At 44.4% G+C, this 24,801-nt stretch overlaps 1 protein-coding gene across 1 annotated transcript; it reads right to left on the bottom strand.

Moving 5' to 3' along the window:
* Positions 1 to 1,145: 1,145 nt before the first annotated feature.
* Positions 1,146 to 13,039, bottom strand: LOC119649372. Its single transcript, XM_038051489.1, has 2 exons — positions 12,816 to 13,039; positions 1,146 to 3,807 (listed from the first exon to the last, which is right to left on the bottom strand). Exon 2 carries the CDS (start codon positions 3,459 to 3,461, stop codon positions 1,344 to 1,346), a length of 2,118 nt encoding a protein of 705 aa, XP_037907417.1. The 5' UTR covers positions 3,462 to 3,807; positions 12,816 to 13,039; the 3' UTR covers positions 1,146 to 1,343.
* Positions 13,040 to 24,801: the final 11,762 nt, after the last annotated feature.

Below are 24,801 nucleotides of genomic sequence, written 5' to 3'. Positions count from 1 at the left end.
TCATACCTTGCAAAATTCCGGGGAAGTTCAGCGTAGGCAATTTGTTATTGTACTGGGCGGAAAGCGGAAGATGCTACAGAACGCAATGATTTTAGAAGTGTATACAGCATCACGGATGAACTTGTATGTGGTCACAAACCTTTCGGTGGTCCTGCGAAGGACGTTAACGGTCAAATCCTCATACACCATGATGAGCAGTTGAGGAAGTGGAAAGAACACTTCATCGCATTTCTGTCATCAATGCTGACATGGGATATGGGACATTTCCCAGAGAGTGAAAGAAGGGGATGATCGTTGAGATTCCAAAGAAGGGCGTTCGTCTTGAATGTGACAATTGGAGGGGAATTTGTGTGCTCCTTTGGCGCCGGAAAGATAATAGCTTAAATAATCCTGGAACGCATTAAGGATTATCTCGAAAGCTTGATCTAGAGGGAGCAAGCTGGTTTTCGCTCCGGATTCTCCTGCACTGACCACATCAATACCCTACTAATCATCTTGAAACAGTACCCGGAATTTCGATCTTCGTTTCATCTGTTCTTCATCGATTTCGAGGAGATTTTCAACAGCGTGTATCTTGTGTGCTCTACGCGAAAGAGACATTCCGGACTAATAGCTATTATCAGAGCGACATATGATAGCGCAAAATGTCACATGCTGCACCGAGGTAGAATCTCAGAGGATTTTGAGCTCCAAAGCAGACTCTGCCAAAGTTGCACCTTGTTATTGATATTATTTCTTCTTGTTATCGGTAATGTTTTCCATGTTGCCTCGTCTGGAGGACGTAAACAGAAGATGACATCTTCGCGCAAACACCGCGCTATTACAAACTATGAGCTTGGTTGGCGCACAGGCCTGGCACCCGTAGGTGATGTGATTGGATGGCGGAACTGCAGTGGATAAGTCACACATTAAGAAGAGGGGATAATTGCATTGCTGCTTATGTCAGGCAGTGGTGTTCACTCTCCCAAGATGGCCGACGAATAGGTCGCCCCAAGCGCACTTCTCGCAAAACACTAAAGAAGTGCAGGCGTCTTGGGAAGTCCTAGGAGAACTGAAGCGCATTTCAGGTAACCGCGAGCGATGGCGCGTATGTGTGATTGACGCGCTAGCACAGCAAATATTATAATAAAATGAAGAAATTTCAATAGAACAATTACTCTTTATTACGTAAGATATCGTGAACAAGTTCTCTAAAAAACTTAAACCAAATTAATTGTAAAAGAAACGAAATAGTAATTGTAATTCCAAAAGCAGCACAACAAACGTTTATGCATAATTATTAATCACTGCAAATATATGTGAATTTTATTTCTTATAATTATGATAGAAATTATCAATACTGATTAATTAGTGATGAATTGGTAATTATTCGCCTTCAGGACAACACGCATTTCAAAGGTTTCATCCGATAACCGGTTAGCTTCAGGTGCATTCGTTATAGAGACAAAGGAAAAGAGCCTTTCCACGGGTGCAGAAGAGGGCAGGATCGTATTAGTTTTGAAGAAAACCTCCTTTATTGCCGGGTAATCATTAAGCACATTAAACGACAAAGATTGGTTGACAAAATAACTGCAAATTTGCATCTGAGCTAGAGAGTTGCTCTCCGAATTAGGATTAGTATCTTCTTCCTTTCCGAAATCAAAAAATTGCCTGTACTTTGGTGCGAGTCCTTCTGCGGCAGCCTTTGAGGATGTCCCCTCTAGTTTTATCCGGACGCATTCACTCACAGCATTCGTGAATAGTTGCAGCAGTCTTGCATGATGAAAGCTGTCCAGGCATTTTAGCCATCTTTTTTTAAAATGTGGGTTAGCGAAGGCAGCAATAGTAGCAGTTTCCGCCAATGGGGTGGAGATGTTGAAAAATTCAGCGAATCTATTTTGAACACTGTTGAGGTAACAGTCGATAACGGGCTGGCAGTAAATCCACTGTTTTTGTTGCAGTTGCTGAAGTTTATATTTAAGGGACGATAGTGAGGGCATGACAATTCCAAAATATACATCTTCCTCGCCATGGAGGATGTCCAGCAGCTCCGCCAACGGAGCAGAGCATTCCACATACTCTCGTATGTAAGTAAAATCACTGTCTGTTAACTGAAGAGGTTGATCGGTGATTGTAAAACGATATACTTGTGAAATTCTACTTTCAGCCTTTAAGATTTGTCGAAGCGAGTCATACAACGAGTTCCAGCTGGTCTCCTTGGGTCGTGATAGTGTATGACCTAAAGCATCCCCCAGAATTTTGGATGTTTCCGGGCTTGTTGCTAACGTCCACAGAGCGTTGCACTTGCCCATGACTGACTTGTGAGTTGTGGCGAATTCCGTCTGCTGATGAATTACTGCTTCTAAGTCGGTTGAACAGCATAAGTTGAGGGTATGGGAAAAGCAAGAAAATTGTGTTGGCGATGACTGAAAATTGGATGCAGCAGACTCTGTTCCAGGATTAGGTTGTGGGGCGTCGGCAAAGGACTCGGAATCGGATGATGATTCTTCCCTATCGAACTGAACATCAATCTCATCATCATCTACGAATACATTTGACGAGTGTTTTTCTATCAATGCTCTGTCGACACCGAAGCTCCTGAAAGTTTTGAAGAAATTCGATCCATTCTCCATAACCGTAGCGGCAATTTTTATTGAAGATAAACCGAAATCCTGCTGAATACCCAGAAGCTTATGAGCAATCCTTTCATAGGTGTGAGGACGTCTGAACCTTCTGCAAGCTAGTGCCGCTGACTTCCTTTCGAAAGTTTCAGTTATCCAATGTGCTGTGACCATAAAAAAACTCCGTCGTTTGCCCGACAATATATCAGCCGTAATACAAACATAGTCAACATTACTCAGTAACTTTTTTAATGTTTTTTTGGTACTTTCAAACATTCTTTCCGTATATTTTGCCACGGCATAGGTACTGGGCACTTTGAGCCCATATTTGTCTGTATTCAAGGTTTGGAATAGTTCCCTTAGATACTTGTCCTCAACCACACGAAAAGGTACCATTGCATTGACCACAAATCGAGAGAAAAGTCCTTCGAACTGTCGTTGAGTAAAATTAGAGTTTTCCTGCGATCTAACGCGCACATGCTGTTGGCTCTTGCTTTTTTTGTATAGTTCATACTCGTTCAGTGCCTCTTTTCCATGTTTACGCTTCAAATGAAGGACGAAATTTGTAGTTGAGAATCTGCTCCCCTTCACTTCACATTCACATTTTTTACATAATACTACTAAATTTTTGTGAGTGGATTTGTGGGGCAGAATTTTAAAAAATGTCCCATCAACGATGGTCAATAAAGGTTTGGAGCGACGTCCACTTCGAGTCTCACAAGGGTTACCTTCGTCCTTCAGGACGTTGGAAGCTGGTGTGTCCCATGACACACTTTCAACTCTCTCAATCTTAATGTATGGACCCTGCTCAAACTCGGTATGAAGAGCAGAGCCAGTTGAATTGATATTCTTGTATTCCATTTTTAGAAGAATCCAAACAATGGTTGACTTAACGATCCAGGACTATTTCAATTATATTTGGTCTTCGATATTGCCTTTTTCATTAGCTTCGGACCCAAGTTAGGTCTTCGTTATATTATCCATTATCGCACAGGGAAAAGATTGTTTGTCGTTTTCTTAGTTCAATCACGCCCTCAGCACCAAACTGAGCATTTAGACTCCGAATGATTACGATTGTGTTAATTCTTTAATTCTGCGAAGCAATTTTGTTGCCCTTATTTAGTTAGAACTACTAGGTCTGCACTTTATCCCTTACTTCGTAAAGGTTCACCTTCTATTTTTTTGATTTTGTTGTATTCGTCGAAACCTGAAATAATAATAAAGAATAAGCATTAATGAATAATGTTAAGGATTTCAAAATGAATTCAAACTTGCTCCAGGTAAGTCTGTCTTCAAGCGAAAAGAAACGGCTTCGGGCACCTCGGACATCGAGGCCCTAGCGAACGAAAATCGTTTCCATCTCCTCTCTGGCAACGAGCATCCCCCCAAAGCGACGCGCACACGTCCCGTGACCTCGAAATCTACTGACTCGGCTAACCCACTGGTAATTAAAGATAAGAATAGAATGAGCTTTCTCCCTCCGTTTTTTCTATATGACTGGACTGCCAAGGCACTGGGCCTAATTATCAAGAACATCAACAAAAATGCCAAATTTGAGATAACCAACCTACCGGCCGACAAGCTCAAAATCCGGCTCATTTGCCTCAATACCCAAAAGAAACTCCTCCACCTAATCAAGGTCACCGAACTGGAAGGTCATTCCTTCACCCTGAATAAAGAGAGAAAGCCAACCCTCATCCTCAGAAAAATTTCCCCTCACGAAGACGTCGCATCGGAAATTAAGGAGTTAACACAGGTTGTGGTGATCCGCGTATCAAGCCTTTCCACCCCGCGGTCACGAGCCAACGACACCAACTTGAGCCTCTTCCGTATGTCCCTCAATTCGGAGGCAGATGCCAACATAGTCACTAAACAAAATATCCTGCAGAAAAGGGGACGTCATCCAATGTTTGAACTGCCAACAATTTGGCCATGTTTCCTCAAAATCCGGATACGACCCTAAATGTGTCAAGTGCGCGGAACCACACGCCTCCAGAGACTAACCCCGTTCGACAAAGAGTCCCTAGCGCCCCTCAAATGCGCAAACTGTGGCCAATTTCTCCAAATGCCCCGTAGGCATTAATCACTCCAACATAAAGAGAGAGTTAAAAGCATCCCGCACTCCCAATCTACTCAGTCAACCCTTCCCCCCCCACAGATTTTCTTTTGTTCGTGTCTCTCAGCCTAGCCCTCTGCCTCATTCCAACTGGACCACCTCTCCCTCACTGACTCTATCTTTCGCCGCAGTGACCAGGGGTTGAGTATGACCCGAAACCTTTAGCTCTTTATCGCCCCCACATTCTTCCATTCCTATGGACTTCTTCATGGAAGCCAGGTCCCTATTCAATGTCATTCTCCTCCCTGTGGAACACATCCTCTAATTTCTACCACAACTACCTCCGTCTCCCCCCTGAAGACAAACCGGAAGCGTACTTGCAATTCCTCTTAAAATTGCTAGACAAGCAAAATAAAGGTGCTCACACTCGATACTAATTCGCTCATTTCTAACGACAAACGTTTTACTTTCCACAAGCTCCTCGAGGATTCCAATCCATACCTTGCTCCCCTGAACGAAACTGAACTGGGGGAAACTCCCAACGTAAAACTTCATGCTCCCGATTGCATTACTTTTCGCAACGACGCGATCGAAGTCGGATCGGAACTTAGGGTAAATAGTATCCTATCCGCTGCACTGGCATCAAACTGCCTGTTAGGGATGGAGGCGTCCTCGCAGTTCTAATCAGCTCTCTCTACTTCCCGGGCGGCACAGGTCGCCACCTCACTCCCATTCTGTCCGAACTCTGGGAAATCATGGCCAATTTCGACGCTTTCATTCTTGGTGGTGACCTCAACGCAAGGCACGTACCTTGGGGTGACTCAGTTAACAAAAACCGCAAAGTGCTCTTTGATTGCTTTCAGTCAGGCCCATTCTTTAGCGCGGACATCATTAATGTTGGGGCGCCATCTTTTCCTCGTGGGTCTTCCATTCTAGACAGCTTTATAAGCTCGTCCAATCTTTCAGTATGTGTCACTACCTGGTCCCCTTTAGCAGCCTACTCGGACCATCTCTCTCTCTCTGCATTTACAGCAAATTCTCCCTTCACTCCACCATCCGCATAAATGCAGATCCTTCAATCTGACAAACTGGGACGATTTCCAACGCGACTTACATAGTGCGCTGGGCCCTCCCCAGGACAAATCGCGCATCCACTCTAATGATGAGCTAGACACCTACATCTGAAAATTCAACTCTGCCTTCGAAACTACAATTGACAATCACGCTCCAGTTAAAGAACCTGGTTACTACAAATACGGGTGCCTTTCTCCCTCAACCCTCCTCTTAGTTCTCGATAGAAACATACTACTGCAGCGCAGGAAACGATTATTTCACCGACTACAAAACAGATGCAACGCTGACTACTGTCGGGTCTCCGAGTTCATTAAAGACGTCTCCAGCAAAATCAATAGAACTATTTAATCCGAACTGAATGCATCCTACACGAAACTCATCGAATCCCTCAAATCTGGGAATCTCTCTCAACAACAAACTTAAATCCAACCCTCACGTCAGATCTGCTATTGTCTCAGCTGCCTTAAAAAACCTCCTCTCATCTCGGACCCTGTTCCCTGCCAACAAAACCCTTTTATACAAAACTCCTATTTTGCCAATCCTGATTATGGTTTCCCAGCACAGGCTACTATGTTACCCAACGTAGCAGAAGCCCTCCAACGCTTCGAAAGGACAATAATCAGAAAATGCACGGCCAAATACAGAAAGTCGAACCTAAAATTCTCCCCTGTACGACCTCTCCGGGGTTGGTCTCACAATTCCGCATATTATCCGCGTCTGTCGCGCGTCAGACTGAAGGCTATCCCACCCTAACCCACTGATAGAAAATCTGGCTACGCGTAATGACTCGTTATGCGAGCAGAGGTACTACGTGTCAGGACTGACTCTCCTCTCGAACAATAATTCTCCAATCAACCATCACGCCTCCCTTTCCTCTTTTAACCCCTCCTTTTGTCAAAGCTCCTCCCCAGACTTTCACAGAGGCTAACCTCGTAGGGCCAATCTTCTGGCGGTCAATCCCCGCACAGGTGTAAATCACTTTTCATTATTTGTTTTACCTCATCATCATCATCAACGGCGCAACGACCGGTATTCGGTCTAGGCCTGCCTTAATAAGGAACTCCAGACATCGATTGTGATTTTCGACCCTAGATAGGAGAAATTATCAACGGTCTCAAAGTTGTAGTCTCCTATCTTTACTCTTCCCGTTTGACCAGTGCGGTTTGATGTTGATGGTTAGTTGGTTTTTGGTGTAGATATTGCCACCATATACTTACTCTCGCCTCCATTGATGTGCAGCCCAAGATCTCGCGCCGCCTGCTCGATTTGGATGAAAGCAGTCCGTACGTCTCGGGTCGTTTTTCCCATGATATCGATATCGTCAGCATAGGCTAGTAGTTGGGTGGACTTAAAGAAGATCATACCTCTTGCATTTACCTCAGCATCACGGATCGCTTTCTCGAGGGCCAGGTTAAAGAGGATGTGGAGTGTCATTCCCTACCTTTATGTTAACGTCTATCTCTCCGTTCCAGATTTGGAAAACTTAAAATTCTTTTTTCTTCGAAGCAACGGGTGAGATGAATCCTTGATGGAGTACAGAGGTAGTCGGCTACGTGCTGTGCCCTTCCGTTCTCAATGATTCATCCTCACTTTGTTCTCTGAATCCAAACGAGGAACAATGAATCCTCGCGATCCTTTTTTAGTTGTTATTATTATCTCTGCGAGGAGGATCAACCCGATTGTTATTTTTTCGTATAATTGTATGCATTGTATAATTACTTGTCTAAATTTTTGATGCTAAATGTCGGAAAGCGAACGCAACGTTGACCAGAATCCTGACGAACGAGGAACAGCGGGTTGGGCGACGACCCATCATCATGGAACGCGGCGACCCCCGAAGACTCTCCTTATCCTCCGACAGAGGACACCCAACGAGGGTCTTCTAACACGGCAACCCAAGTTAGGAAACCGTGTAATATGACTCCGGAATCGCCGTCGTATCTGGAAGCCGGATTGATGTCTAGGCGGAGCTTATTCGTTAGGGAGGTGTTGGACGAGGAGCAGCGCTCATCCACATTGAAAAACCCTCCGATGGTAAATCGGACCCTAGCTCCTGTGCCGCTTTCGTCGTTGTATCACATATCTAAAACTCCTGGGGTTTAAGGTACGATGGCTCAGAGGGGTCCTTGCCTATAGAAAAATTCCTTTTTAGAGTGAAATCCTTGAGCCATTCGACTCTACAGGGCAACTTCTCTATATTGCTAGGGTACACATACATGCCCTGACAGGCAAGGCGGCGAACTGGTACTGGGAGTACTTGCAAGCAAACCCAGGCGCTCGGTGACCGGATCTGCAGGACGCTCTCTGGGATAAATTTCGGGATCGGCTGCCAAATATTGATCTCTCTTCACGGATTTCTATCGAGACATTCGGCGTCTGGTGTCTAGACTCCAACAACCACCTTCCTTACTGAACTAGTGGAAACCCTACGACGCAGCCTGAGACCCGTGATCATGTGGCAATTTTTCCTATTCACATAACTACAATCCGTGAATTACGTGGATGGATCGAAAAATTCAAGAACCACCAAGACCGCTCGGCCGTACCTCAGCTGGTAAAATTTTCGGGTCCAAAGCGTCACTTATCGGAAGTGGATGCAACGGAAACTTTGTGCGAAAAGGCCAACCAGGATCTTCATGGCATGCGGGAAGTGGAGGTCGAAGCTGTATAGCCCTGCCCCCCCCCCCCCCTCCCTTAATGCCAACGTAGAAAAATGTCACTCACTACCTTCTCCCAAATTTCGTGCCAATCGGTATGGCCGTTTCTGAGGAAAGTTCGTATGACAGACAGATAGACAGTCACATATTGAACCGATTTTAATAAGGTTTTGTTTCCCCCAAGCGTGCCACTCCTGTGCATGTATAGTATATACATTCATGCGTGCTCTCGGGTATATGAACGTACTCAATGCGAGGAAAAGAAAATTCCAAAAGATCAGCTGCAGTTTAATTAATTGCAAAGTATTAGTTCAGGGTCTTGGAGAAAATGCCAGACCCCTTGCTAGACGGAATTCGACGGAAAGAGTTTCACTTAACCGCTGTAGACATTGAAGTCGATTTTTTTGTTTTTATATGAATTGGTATTGATTGACTCTTTCATTTCGTGAGGATCCTCTGCATCCTTCCGAGAGGTCATCATAGACGGAAGAGACCCGTTTAACTTCGTCCGGAAATGCAAGAATCTTAAAAGTAAGGTTAGTGCAAAAGTTGTGACTGCTCACTACCGGCATCCGCTAATCCTACCATCTCACCGAAAAGCAAAAAAGAGAAAATTCCAGCCATAACGGGGTACAATCTGAATGTGCCCCATTTTCTAAAATTACTTAAGATCAAGGGACTGAAAGCATCCCTTAAAAATACGAGCGCTGATAGGACCCTCCGAGACGGCGGAAGAACACGCCAAGGTCTTCGGGCTCAAAAAAGAGCAAGGGCCTAACGCCACAACAAGGACCCCCCCCCCCCCTTCTCTTCCTAACAAGTCCATTATAATCCGAGGTCTCCACAGAGAAACAGACCCTACGGACATTCGTCAAGAACTCCAAGCTGACCATCCCAAGTTCAAACTCAACACCTCACCTCACCCGCAGAGATAAAGCTCTGCATAAAGAAGTTTCTACCCTCCCGATGAAATCACAATCGGGACTTTTTATTGCCAGTTTCGAGCCCTCTCAAGAGCTCGCCGAGGTGATGAAGGTTAGGTACATCCTTCATCAAAAAAAAAAAACTTCGCAAAAATTTAAGAGCTTCGAAGAAGTGCAGTGTTTTAACTGCTAAAACTTCGGACACAGCCCAAAACTGCACCATTGTGCACAGATGTGTCAAGTGCACAAAAACGCACCCTCGTGGGGAATGCACGAGAACTGCAGCCGAAGGGCCGCTCCGCTGCAACTGCGGTCAAGCAGGCCACCCAGCGAGTTATCGCGGGTGCCCAGCTTACAAAGAAATGGTAGCTAGAAAAGAAGCTGCCAAACAAAGAAGAGCTAATGAAAGCTCCCGGGCCAAAAACGCAGTCACACAGCTATCACAAAGCTTTTCCAATCCCAACGTATCGTACACGCAAGCTGCCAGAAACTCTCTATCAAGAGTGGCAGCACAACTTGCTCCCATCTCCGCACGAAACGCCTTCCGCGAATTGGTGTAATCCCTCGTGTGGGCCTCCACTAATGAGCAGCGGCAATTCGCTGCAATCAAACTCATTATGAACTTATGGAGTTAAATATCGTCACCTTTAACTCCACGTCCCTAATCTCACACGCCCAACGTGCCGCTATCCAAGTGTTGATCGACAGTCTGAAAGCAGACTTCTATTGTGTTTCAGAAACTAAGCCAAATAGCAGGCATAACGTGCAATTTACCGGGTATAATATAATATTATGCGGAATGACAACAACACTGGCGCTGCCCTTTTAGTTAGAAAAGACTATCGATTTGAGGAAGTCGTTATAGAAAACCTGCTGACCTCTTCCGCCGCGGCGGCAGTTGTGATAACCACTGATGGTAGACGGATTTTGGTAGTTTCCGTCTACATCAAATGCAACTCTCTAACTGAGCAACTGAGACAAGATCTTACGATCTTAGGCAATCTCCAGTTAAAATTCCAGTACCTCATTTTCGGTGGCGACTTCAACTCGAGGCACACCTCCTGGGGCGATACGGCAGTCAACGGCCTATTTTGATTTGGTCTTGCCAGATTCCAGTCAATCAACCATTGACTACTTCCTCCTATCGGAGGAAACTTTCCTGAACTTTCAAGTAATATTTTTATGAGAATTGTGGGGTCCTAAGTTCGCATCAACTTAATGCTGGACCGGACCAAATGGGAAGTAACTTACTCTCTCTTTTTTTGGTCCACGAACCCCTCGTTTAGGGCTTAGCACCGAATTCTCAAAAACATATTTTCAGCTCTGATCAATAAGGCGGATTTGGGCTCAATATAATTCGTAGACATATCGTGTTTTGCAAATTATATAAAGGAGCACTCAACATCTGCGAACCGCTTCGGTCACGCTGCTCCCAGGGCAGAGGTGAGGCAGTGTCTGACGATTTGCCTCTGCCCTGGTAAGAAACCTTAAAGCCGTCATCGCCTGACATTTTTCAAGTATATCTTGCAACACTCTACCAGGCGTGTCTGACCATTTCGCAGTACAACTCAAACTTTCCTCGTGCTCCCAACTGCGAAAGCGAATGATGACCACCGTAAGGTCTTTCATCCACACTGACTGGGACAAATTCAAGTCAGACCTTGCACCAAGGCTGAACTTGAAAAAACTCACAACTGACCGCAATCTATCAGACATGGAGATCGACGAAGCCATAACCTTGGCCACAGATGCCATTAATACTGCTACATGGAGAAACACAAAGTTTATCAAAGTCAACGAGTTACAATATAACTCAGCCCCTCACGATATCATGCTCCACGGATTTTCCACAAATACGGAAATAAAGTTAATGCTGAGTTTAAAGTATGGCTTTCCCGGATTAATTGTCTGAGTACAATAATTCGGGAAAGAGTGGCGATTTTCCGCAACAAAGAACTCACAAGGAAACTAGCAAATATTAAGCCCGGGCCAGATATATTTCAGCATATCAATAGGCTAACCAGCAAACATAAATCCGGTAATATCGCTCTTTCCAAGAACGGGAAGCACATCTGCAGTGCCACCAAGAAAGCACAAATTCTCGCGGAATCTTTTGAGACTCAGCTCAACTCCCCTCCGCCTCAAAACAACCCGGCTATATCGTCGATTGTTGATTCAACGGTCAAGGCCTTTGCCTCTCAGAACTCCAAGAAACTTACAAAATTCACCACAACCAACACCTCAGTTAAGCCATCGGACCCGCAACATTTTCTGAGTTTACCTCAACTCACCGACTTAACCACAAACCTTAACGGTAGAAGGTCAACCGGGCCTGATGAAATCCCGAACTTCGTAATTAAGAACCTCCCCAGAGTCTCCTTGAAATTTTTATTAGCAGTTTTCAGTAACTGCATTAATAATGGCTACTTTCCATCTGCGTGGAAAGTTGTAAAAATTATTGCGATCCGGGAAAAAGACATCTCCAACTAGCCAAACAATTTCAAGCCACAACACAGTAACCTCAACAACATTATCCCTGACCACCAGTTCGGATTCCGCTCTAAACACGGACCGACAGTAGCATGTGCGTTAGATTTAGAAAAGGCCTTTGACTCCGTGTGAGTAAATTCCCAGTTCCGATAATTAGAATTGCGTTAAGTTTCTTTGAAGATAGGCATTTTTTTGTCAGCATGGGGAATTCTCCACTCTTTTGCCGGTGACGTCGGGAATACCGCAAAGATCCATTTCTGGGCTAACCTTTTACAATATCTTCAGGGCTGACGTTCCGATCCCCGATGATGGCGTTCATCTGATCCAATTCGCCGATGACACGCTTATCTTCGCATCGAACCTCCACCCCAACAGGGCAACCGAAGTGGTTTAGAACTACTTTGTAGATCTCTGCAGGTACCACCGTAGTTGGGGAATCAAGAAAAACGAGTGAAAAACGCAAATCTGCACTTTTAGGAGAAAATCTAGATAGATACGACCCGTCTTGTCAACAAACAGCACATTAGGCTTGTTGTGTAGTGTACGACGACCAGTTAAAACTTGCCGGTCCCAACACATTCTGTAAGCAGAAGTGCTCATATCTGTAAACCGCACATTTTACTATTGATAGGTAATTACTACATTTTGTACTTTATTGAAGTAGTTACGACTAATATTGTCACTGGACTTTACGGACTTACAAAGAACACGGTTTTTCGCTCTGATCAGTGAATTGTTGTCAACACATTATCTTTACACTAATAGGGGAAAAAAGGTTCCAGCATAACATAGAACTAACCTAAAGCTAAATAACCACTTGTGCAAATTAGATTCATGGAGAAGAACGTATGTTGAAATAATTATTCCCACCAGTGTAAATTATCAATGCTATTCGCACAAACACTTGATTCTTCACAGTTTTTTATCTCCTCAAAGCTACAATTTCTCAGATTCACTATTATCGCCTAGTCCCGACGTTGTAATTACAATAAATTTGATGCAAGATGGTACCTACGTTCTTATCTTCGGTCAACTTTCATATGCACAGCCCAATGTATCTTTCTTTCCTCATAATTTCACCGCCGTAAAGATCCACAACAATCTACCGAGAAACAGACAATTTTTGGTTGAATAGCCTCAGCACAACGCCAGCACGACACTCCTCGCACTTTGGTCTACAATTCGGAATAATTGAGCGAGTTATCTGAGATCTGTACAGATACTTGGATCGATAGCTAAAAGCAAAATGTCCGCTAGTTGCGTTGTAGTTGTGAGGAGCAATTACATCTTTTTTCAGATACTGTAGTTGTGTGTAGTTGAGAACGCAATTTTGCGATTGCGCAGTAGCAAGTATAGTTGTGTGGGTCTATTTTTGACGGTAGTCGTAAGTATACTGACGGACTTTGTGTATAGATATAGTCGGGGTGCGACTAGTTGTGACTGTAACTACAAATACCCTCAGCTTGTGGAAGCAAATTGTCCATCTTAATATTTCTGAAGCGAAATATATATCTAAATCACGTAAACAAGTACTTACAACAGAGTTAAATATTCAACTTAATTACAATCGATATCTGCCAGATTGCAATTATTATAATTTGCATCGAGTTGCTAACTACATAGAACTATAGTATTATAATTAGAGAGGGTATAGTTGTTGTTCACAGTTGTAAATTACTCAGAGTGTGTTGAGAGAGTGTTGAACTTCATTTGTCTCGCTCTAGTTTCACTTTGGCTTGCATTGCAACCAAAAGCACAGCAAACACGCTCCGATGAGAGAAACAAAAGCACAATCAGCTGTGCATGGACGCTATCGGTGAATATATGAAAGCTCTTGCTGGTGCTCTAGTGCCAGAAAAGCAAAATTTCGTTGAACGATGAGAAAATATCATTAAAAAAGTTGCCGCAAAGAGCCGTTAAACCTGTTGCATTTTAGTAAATCAGTGTAAAGTATAACAATCTGCCAAGATTGAAATATTTACAGATAAATTTGGAAATGAAAATGTAATCTACTTTCCATTACTGAATCTATGAGACATTTCAGATGAGTTGCACTTAATTGCTGGCGAACCTGTAAGATCAGTCTAGTAACAATAGGGGGTCAAAATATGGTCTCTGGAACAGCCCATGAAAGGAAGGAAAAGGGGGCAATTCCCACAGACTCCGAGTTTTCTCAGGATCAAGTAGAAAAAAAAATTCAGATTTGGATTTTTGGTATAATTTTCTATCTGAATTTTCTTTTCGCAGCTCTGCGTAGATGATATCCTCGTTGCATTTGAAGAGCAGTTCGACATTATTGGTTTGCAATAAAGCACCAAAAAGGGCATGATTAAGACGTATAGAGGGAAAACACTACTATTGGACTGAACAGGGGAGGGTAAGGAGAAGAAAGAAAGGAAACATATTTAAAGAGATGGTTTATATTCCTGAAATTTGACCAATTTGCAGAATCGTAACAGTACACCACAGGACTACGGTACCGTGTAGGAGACAATGTGGTCAGCATTGTGCTCGTCCGTGTCTATTATCCCGATTTGACTCAAAAATTCACAACTGAGTCGAGTTGTATCCGACATCCAGTCACGATACAAATTCCATTGCCCCCAAATGAGATTTTGCGCGACCGTCCGTGCGGCAACCTAGTCCTCTAAACACTAAGCCGCTCAGGCTGCCTTTTGAAGGTTTTGTTTACAAAACAAGGCCTTATTAAAATCGGTATAAAGTCTATCTGTCTGCCACACACATTTTTCTTAGAAACATACCCATTGACACGAAGTTTGGTGACAAGGAATGTATGTATATGTATATTTACCATACCAAACAACTCACCACATAGCCGTGGCCATACCACCATCATGGTTTGGATTTAGCTAACTCTAGCTTGGTCACTTTTCTTCTCTTCGCTGTTTTCCCTGGATAAGTGCAATCATGCAGTTGATCGCCTCCCAGTCCTTCTCACATGCTAGCATTCTTCACAACAGATTTTCTGGTACCAGCATTTCTCCCAGAGCTTCCTCTAGATTCTTCATTTCTTCTACGAATCTTGGATAGCAGAAGAATACGTGCTCCGGGTCCTCTGGAACTCCATCGCAGTTTGGAAAATCGATGGGATATCCAGTTTAAACCAGTGTAGGTACTGGCGATATCCTCCATGTGGAAAACTGGATAAGACTATATTGGACCTCACCTTGTTGTCTCTCCAAACACTCCTTCATAGGAGGGATCAACCTGTGAACTCTCCTTTTCGGCGTTCTTCGTCTGCGATAAGGAACAGATCGGCTTCACATTGTATATCTTTCTCATCTCATCTGCCACGATGTCAATCGGCATCATTCCCGAGATGACGAACGTTGCATCATCTGAGATAGCCCTGAAGGCAGAACACACCTTCAGGCTGTCCTCGTGTAGACTGCATTCAAATTATGAGCGTTAGCTGAAATCTACAACGACTGTTTCCAAATTGGTGTCGCATAGAGCATTATCGAGCTCACCACCCTGGCTATAAGCAACCTAGGGGTACACCCTGGCCCTTCCACGTTCGGCATTATCCTTGCCAGTGCCACACCTGCAGTGGATGCTTTGTCGCAAACATGCTGTACGTGTTGTCTATAACTGAGCTCCGTGTCTTTCATCACTCCCAGGTATTTGATAGTAATCTTGGAAATGATAATATGATTTCCAATTCCGCTTCGAACAACTCAACGAACATGTCTGGTATGAATTTCACGGCAAGCTTACGACCCTTATTCGGTACTCCGTCCAGGCCCGGGGCTTTAATGAGATATGATATGATATGATATGATATGATATGATATGATATGAAATGATATGATATGATATGATATGATATGATATGATATGATATGATATGATATGATATGATATGATATGATATGATATGATATGATATGAAACTTTTACTCAAAAACCACCTCCTTCTCCTTCGCTTACTCCGCAGGGTGCCATTTCAGATTACGTCGCGGGTAATACTGCGATTCTTGCCGTTATTTGCTATTTTCCTCTAAAGCACCTTCCTCTTCAATAGATTGTGGATCGTCTTCATTAATCAATGATGCTAGATTTATGCACAACCCCGCCTTCCTGCACAAGTTACTAGTAATTCATAGTCCAGCTTCGATTCTGTCACAGAAGATATCCTCATATTTGCCCCTAAAGATGAAAATAGTATCATTAACATAACCATGGACCTGTATTTCAGTGTTTGCTAGCTCTTCTAGGAGTTCATCAACTACCATGATCCACATTAATGGTGATAATACCAGTCTTGTCCGCTTTCATACTCTTGGTTTATATCCCAAGGCTACGCTGCCTCTTACCACTCTTAGAAGGGATCCTAAGATGATTTCTAGGCTCTTCGGAGTATTGCTGCAAAATTGCCAACTACTCCGGGTGACTTCAGTGGTTCAAACATCCCCACTGGAATCAGGATTGTCTCGTTTAGACGGCCAAATTTCAGCAGCACCTGATTACAACTCCACATCAGCTATCTTGATATGTCATTGCTGTTTAGTGCTGATAATGCTGCCCGACTATCGGAAAAGATTCGAATGGTGCGACTCCTCCACTTTGCCCCAAACATTCTTTTGCTGCCAATAAAATGGCTTATATCTCCGCCTGTTCGCCATTTTTCCGAGAGGTCGAGCCAGTTGCATAATCGGATTTCCCGAGAGCACCGCTTCGCGCAATCCGTTTTCCACGACTGACCCGACGGTGAAGATTATTAAGTCTGTAATCCCAAAAGGTTCGTGGACAGTTGTGGACCATTCTTCTCTTTTGGTGATTACGACGAAATATGTCTTTTCAAAAACGAATCTGGAAACCATAGGATCCATGGGCATCAGAGCCACCTGATGTTTGCAAAGAAATTTCCAGATGGACGCATAACCGTGTGATTGGCCGCCTTTCCAAGCGCCAATGGTATCAAGCCTATATGCGTCGTTAGCTGCTTTCCGTTTTATCTCCAAATGGATTGGGGGTAACCGAACCTCTAAATCTGCGTCAGCAGCTTCCTGCTGTTAGCAAAGTTCACTCTCGACCACCAGACAAACATAATAATAATAATATAATAATCGTTGGCGCAACAATCCATGTTGGATCAGGGCCTTGAAGTGTGTTAGAGCACTTCATTCAAGACCGCAACGGTACACTAGGAGGCAATGTGGTCAGCATTGCGCTCGCCCGAGATTATTACCCTGATTTGACTCAGGTACTCATTCACAGCTGAGTCGACTGGTATCCGACGTTAAATCACGATACAAATACCTTCCGTACGACAGCCTTGTGCTCTAACCCCTCAGCTATCCGATCTTAGTGGTCTGCAATAAAACACCATACAGAAAATGATTAAGACGTTTATTCTCGCTTTTCCGGCAGAATCAGCGCTTAAACTGAATGCAAGGGGTAAGGTGAAGATAGACTGGGTAATGTACAGGCAAACATCTTTAAAGAGATGCTTTATATTCCAGAAATTTGACCAATTTACAGAAGAATGCACCAGCGGCAACAGGTCGAAAAGGCGAGTTAATTTTCGACCTGGGCATATATGTTTGAGGGTGGGGAGAAGCATAGCCTCTGAGCGCTTATTCAGTAGCGATTCAAAGTATTCGAGTGACCTATTTTCTTCAGGGTGAAACATAGGTATGGGACAGCGAATCAATGCCTGACGATTTGCAACGAGGCATTATCTGTCTCAGACATAAAAAGGGAGATATCACACAGTGCAGCAATTATAGAGGTATCTCGTTGCTGAGTACCATCTATAAGATATTCTCCACTATCTTGCTAGGCCCGATAGCCCCATACGCCCAGAACATCATTGGCCCATACCAAAGAGACTTCACTCCAGGCAAATCAGTAACAGATCAGATTTTCTCTCTGCGGCAAACGATGGAAAAACTATTGGAATATGGACAACAGTTGCACCATCTGTTCATCGACTTTAAAGCCGCCTATAGCATAGCCAGGGTAAAACTGTACACGGCCATGGGAGAATTCGGTATCCCGACGAAATTAATAAGACTGACTAGGCTGACCCTGACCAATGTGCGAGGCTAGATAAAACCAGCAGGATCACTCTCAAGACCATTCGACATCAACAGCGGTCTACGACAAGGGGATGCGCTATCATGCGTCCTCTTTAACCTGGCCCTCGAGAAAGTGATCCGTGATGCTGAGGTAAATGCAAGAGGTACGATCCTCTTCAAGTCCACCCAACTACTGGCCTATGCTGACGATATCGACATCATGGGAAGAACCACCCGAGACGTACAAACTGCCTTCATCCAGATCGAGCAGGCGGCAATCGGGGCGAGATCTTGGGCTGCACATCAATGAAGGCAAGACAAAATATATGGTGGCAACGTCAGCACCGAAGACGAATCAACCAACAACATCAAACCGCACTGGTCAAACACAAGCACGAAGAAGAATAAGGATAGGAGAATACAACTTTGAGACCGTTGACAATTTCTCCTATCTAGGGTCGAAAGTCACAACTGATAACAACTACGATGATGAAATCCGCGCACGGTTGTTGTCAGCCAACAGAGCCTATTTCAGCTTACAAAGACTGTTCCGCTCGAAACGTCTCACCATAGGGTCAAAGCTCTTACTGTACAAGACTATGATCTTGCCAGTCCTCATGTATTCCTCGGAAACTTGGGTTCTTAGCAAGAAAAATTGCGAACTCTTGGCCGCGTTCGAGAGAAGAATCCTCCGAAGAATTTTTGGCCCCCTACATGAGGATGGACGATTCCGTAGCCTACACAATGACGAAATCTATGAGCGATACCATGACCGTCCGGTTGTGGCTAAAATCCGGCTCAATAGGTTACGGTGGGCGGGTCACTAAATCCGTATGGATAAAGATGATCCCACCCGGAAAGTCTATAAGGGCAATATCTATGGTAGGAAAAGAAGACGAGGCAGACCCTGCCTAAGATGGAGCGATGGCGTGGGCCAGGACGCCAGACAGCTTTTAGGGATATCGAATTGGTGGACCTCGGCGCAAAACCGGGATGTCTGGAGTTCCTTATTAAGGCAGGCCTAGACCGGATACCGGTTGTTGCGCCGTTGATGATGATGATGATGTTGAATTCTGAGCATTTTTCTAGCACCGATTTGACCGTGAATAACTGGTCAATGGTCAATCTCTCAGTCCAAAAAGCTCCTTGGTATTCATAAATTATCTTGTCGCCATACAGTCAAATTTTGTGAAGATTTTATAGGACGTACAAAGTAGTGAGATGCCCATTTAATTGTCGCCACCTTGCATGCGGATAGGGCATATAGCATTTTTTTCCACTCTTGCGAGATCTTTCTATGGTTCTAGAGTCCGGATGACTCAGGTGGTTAGAGCGTTGAGCTGTCGTAGCGGACAGTGCAAATGTCGCTAGTGGTGAAGAGATTTGTTATCGTGACTGGATGTCGGATATCAGTCGACTCAGCTGTGAATAAGTATCTGAGTAAAATCAGGGTAATCATCTCGGGCGAGGGCAATGCAGACCACTTTGCCTCTTACAGTGTAGTACACGGTACACTCCGTTACAATCTTGAATGAAGTGCTCTAATACACTTCAAGGCCCTGATCTAATATGGATGGTTGCGCCAACGATTAATATTATTATTCCACAGTCCATGGACCGCCTGATTTGATGAGCTCAGCAGGAATGTCATCTATTTTTTTTCATCATCATCAACGGCGGAACAACCGGTATCCGGTCTAGGCCTGCCTTAATGAGGAACTCCAGACACCCAAGTTTTACGCCGAAGTCCACCAATTCGATATCTCTAAAAGCTGTTTAGCGTCCTGAACTACCGCATCGCTCCATCTCAGGTAGGGTCTACCTTCTACTTTTTCTACCATAGTTATTGCCCTTATAGACTTTCCCACCTGGATCATCCTCATCCATACGGATTAAGTACCCCCCCCCTTCTCCCACCGCAACCTGTTGAGTCGGATTGCATCCATAACCAGACGGTCGTGGTATCGCTCATAGATTTCGTCGTTATGTAGGCTACGGAATCGTCCATCCTCAGGTGGGGGGCCAAAAATTCTTCGGAGGATTCTTCAAAAATTCGCAGTTTTTTTGCGAAGAACCCAAGTCTCTGAGGAATATATAAAGACTGGCAAAATCATCGTTTTCTACAAGAAGTGCTTTGACTCTATGATGAGACGTTTCGAGCGGAACAGTCTTTGCAAGCTGAAATAGGCTCTGTTGGCTGACAACAACCGTGCGCAGATTTCATCGTCATAGCTGTTATCGGTTGCAATTTTCGACCCTAGATAGTAGAAATTTTCAACGGTCTCAAAGTTGTAGTCTCCTATCTTCATTGTTTTCGTTTGACCAGTGTGACTCGATCTTGTTCGTTCTTTTGGTTCATCATCCTTGCCAACGCCATACTTGCAGTGGATGTATTGTCACAAACATACTGCACCTGTTGCCTATAATTGAGCTTCACGTCTATCATCACTCCAAAGTATTTGATGGCCGGCTTGGAGCTAATGACATGATTTTCAATTTGAATGCAGGCATAATTTGGCTTCCGTTTTTGCCTCCACACACAAGAACTCTTCCCCCAACCCTTAATAGCACTGATTGTTTTGCCTGAATATAACACAGCATGAAGATGTTTTGCGACTACAATCAGTACAATGTCGTCGGCGTAACCCACCACCGTGGCTTCCTCCGGAAGGAGAAGATTAAGTATATCATTGCGCATGATGTTCCATAGCAATGGACCCAATACGGAGTCATGTGGGACACCCGCGGACATTACGTACTCCTGCGGTCTGTCATCGGTATCACATCAGAGCCTGCTTTCCGTTAATAACAATCGACAGTGATTGCCGACAGGCGGGAATACCAATCACCGCCACAGATTTCCGTATTCGATTTCAATTGGCCGAATTGAATACATTCAGGGTCACCACCACGCAATATTTGCTGGTACTATCCTTTTCGCGGATTGCATCTACAGGCAAGCCTGTAACCAATTTGGTGGGATCAATGGTTGATCTGGCTTTACGGAACTCATACTGCCGATCTGGAAGGCCTCCTTGGCTCTCAATAACCGGGGGTAATCTATTATAGATTACCCGTTCTAACATTTACCCCACAGTCTCTAGAAGACATATGGGTCTGTATGAGGATGGTTCACCTGGAGGTTTACCAGACTTAATCAGGAGGACCAGCTTCTCGCGTTTCCATGCCGCAGGAAATATCCCCTCGGACATGCACGCTTGGAACAACTCAGTGGACATATCCGGTATGAATTTCACGGCGAGCTTAACAGCCTTATTCGGTACTCCGTCCAGACCCGGGGTTTTACTGTCGCCTATTCTGCTTCAGATCTCCAGCAACTCGTCTCTGGTGACTGGTAGAATTGCCGTCACGTTTAGAGGTAACTGGAAGCTATCAGCACCGATCTCTTGCTGGGGGAATAACCTCTGGATGATTTTCCGCAAGAGGGTAGAGCACGTGATCTGCAGAGATCTACAACCTCTGAACCATCCCATCACGATTCTATACGTACGCCCCCATGAATTTACGCTTCTGAGCATTAAAGCATTTTCTCTTGCTTCGCTGGATGGCTAGCTTGAGGGTTTTACTAGGCTTACTTATAAGCGTGCTGCTTTTACCCCTAATCGATTCTACCTACCGCCCTCTGAGCCACTCTTCTGGCTCAGTGGCAGGCTGGTCCAAGGCTGGCCAGTACACTATTTTACCAGTAGCACTTCCTAGGTATGGTTGCGTCACACGCTTTGGCGATTCATTGGTTCGAAATCTACTGCAGGCTATGAGATGATATGATATATGATATGATATGATATGATATGATATGATATGATATGATATGATATGATATGATATGATATGATATGATATGATATGATATGATATGATATGATATGATATGATATGATATGATACTTTTACTCAAAAACCACCTCCTTTTCCTTCGCTTACCCCGCAGGGGTGCCATTTTAGTATTATGTCGCGGTGTATGTTCAGTTACGAACTGCGATTCTTGCCGTTATTTACTGTTTTCTTCTGAAGAACCTCCCTCCTCAACAGATTGTGAATCGTCTTCATTAACTTTTCCACCGCCCTCCAAGTTTTTTCAGAGGCTAAGATGTGGTCCACGATATTCTTGGGTGGCAACCGCGCCCCGACATCAATTTCCAGCTCCATACTGTGTGCGGTGTGCGAGGCATTCGCGAAATCCTAGAAAAACAAAGTCTCCGTCTTTCAGAGTAGAATTTGATCTTGTGTGATTCCCAAATATTTGTCTTCTGTTACTTCATTTCTTGTGATCTAATGGCTCTCAAGTGATCAAAATTGCGCTAACTAGTCAATGATGCTAGATTTATGTGTAACCTTGCCTTCCTGCACAAGTTACTAGTGATTTATAGTCCAGTTTCGATTCTGTCACAGAAGGTATCTTCATATTTGCCTCTGAAGAAATCGGTTCCTACTAGATACTTCAGTAGTCTCAATCCTTTTGCATTGATGTTGGAACTTCCCCAGCATATGTGGTGAGCGTTAACATTACACTTCTTTGAAGGAGGAGAAGTACTGTCTAAGCCACTCGTTCGTGCTTTCCTCAGCACAGTGTATCCGTAACATTTTACTGTATATACGTACCGACTCAAAGCGTAGTACAATCCCTTGCAAGGATGTAGCCTTTACAGTTAGGAGCAGTTTCCTCCTAAGTTCCTCACACTGCTCTGTATCGTAACCAGAAGGATTGGTGCCGTCATACAAGACCCATACATCGGCGTCAATAGCCTTGGCTGCAAATGAAGACTTAGCCGTTGCCGGTCGAGCCTTCTTTGCAGCCATTTGAGTCGAAGGTTTAGGATCGTCAGAAGACCGCTTCCGCTTTGGTTTATCCTAAGCCCCAGATGCCCCAGAGGATCCTTACCCTTAAACATTGGCACAACCCGAAGATTGTGTTTTGCCCGAAGACGGTCTGTCCAGTGGCGGTTTGCCCGAGCGCTTTTTTTTCGGAGGCATTGTTTTGCCTGAAGGACGTTCGCCTGGAGGCTGTTTGCTGCCCAAAGACAGATGCTTACCCGTAGGTAAGACTTCAGCCTCAGCAGGTAGCGCCGATTCAAGCCCAGGGTCAGGAATGCTGACAGAAGGTGACTGGTCCGTTAAGGACTGGGTCCCAATAGGGTTGAATAAATAGCGAATTTGAGTCTAGACTCAGGTTCTTCATCGAAGAGCTCAGGGTTGCTCCTTCGCTCAAGGTTGGATCGTCATGATTAAAGTGCTTTTGAATTTTTTATTTTGGTTTTTTAAGTTTTTAGTCTCTTAACAGTTGGCTGTCATAGCCTTTATTTTACCGGAGAAAGTAAGTCGATCTCGGCAGAGCCTCTCTTTGCCGAAACAAGGTTAGTTGAAACTGGGGGCCGCCTGGTACACAGAGTTCACCGTTCACGGCCGCACCTTAACCCCTGTGATCATTCAGCTCTTGGTACGGTAGGCACACCTTGGTTTAGGGTTTTGATTACCGCTTAACCTTCAGGTGTCACTTCTGGTTTCCCGAAGGATCCTCCTTACCGAGCTCCCTTACCACGCCAAGGTGGGTAATAATCGAGGGAGAGCTATTGGAGTATCAGTAGTATTGGTGGTTAAAGCTGTCTCCAAAAATTGGGAACAAATTTCCTATAATGATAAATGGCAGAGTTTTTCCTGTCAGAACCTGCCGAAAAGCGGTAAGACTTGCAGAACTGTTGTGGGTATTCTGGCTGGCCATAATTCACTAGCTAGGGATATGTTCAGCATAGGAGTCATCCAAGATGATATGTGCCCATCCTATAATGAGGAAGCGGGATCCATGGAATATTTGCTATGTGAGTGCCCCGCCTATGGACGCATCAGATATCAGATCTTTTTTGCTAATGTGCTTCAGTTGGAACGGGTAGCATTACATCCACTAACGGAAATCTTGCGATACATAAACGGGATATTCCTTTAGACAGAGGAGTCGAGTGCAATGGGCCGGCTTGAATGTCATGAAGAGGCTATACTTTCTCCCATCATGAAAAAAACATCATCCCCAGTACCTGTCGACAATTTCCTTCCGTCTTAGCAATTTGGGGACAATGGTCCCAAGTTAGTCCACCGTGTCCTCCGTCGCGCAGTCTATCAGTATAATGGCTGGTCGAAAGCGTATGGCGGTAAAGATGAGATTCTTATTCCGACCCTCACACATCTCCATGACGATGAGGTCTTCCTTCTCCTCATGAGTGGGTATTTGCTCTGGAAATGATTTCGGCACTAGGACCAGTCGAATGCTCTTTACCGAATTAGTATAGCTAACGGCGGGTCTGCTGGCACCTGACTTGAACCCCGACTTTCCGGGCCTCGACGGTTTGAATTCCTTGGAAGTATTCTCTTTTTGTGGGCTGATCTCTTCTGCTCCTTGCTTTCTTGGCTCCGAGACTGAAGGCTTAGATCTGTTCTGAGCCTTTTTAAGGTTTCTGCTAGTTTCAGGTCTTTCTTCAGATAGCGTAGATACCATTGCTTACTCTTTTCGAATACAGTCAGTTACCCCCGAGCGCAAACTATCTAATGAGCACGGTTCGCATAACACCTTGAATTGGGGAAGGGATTTTTCGATTCCTCGATGTAGATCCATGGCGTTTTGTTAATAGTAGGGTCATCTCGTACAGAGTGTCGCTATCACCATCCACTAACGGACCTGGTAAACGGGAGGCTTGGCTCCTGAAGAGCTACATATCAACCCCAGCTTCGTTGCACTGTCCAATTCAGAAGGGTTAAGTTACCGTAAATACATCTATGGTTCGTGTCTCCACTAAACAAAGAAGTTCAGTGAATATTCTTTTTCATATTTCAGGTGAATCACAAAGGTTGCAAGAAGTTGCAAAAACAAAGGACCATTAAATAAACGTAAACTTTCCTCTCATTAAATAAAATTTTAATTCATGACTCGTTTCGTCTCAGTTTAAA

Source organism: Hermetia illucens, chromosome 2 (assembly GCF_905115235.1).
Source record: "Hermetia illucens chromosome 2, iHerIll2.2.curated.20191125, whole genome shotgun sequence".
Taxonomy (NCBI): Eukaryota; Metazoa; Arthropoda; class Insecta; order Diptera; family Stratiomyidae; genus Hermetia; species Hermetia illucens.
This window is presented reverse-complemented; position numbering and strand designations above follow the sequence as displayed.

Coding starts and splice junctions, on each gene's coding strand:
- LOC119649372 (XM_038051489.1), bottom strand. CDS start 3,461: ATGGAATACAAGAATATCAATTCAACTGGCTCTGCTCTTCATACCGAG.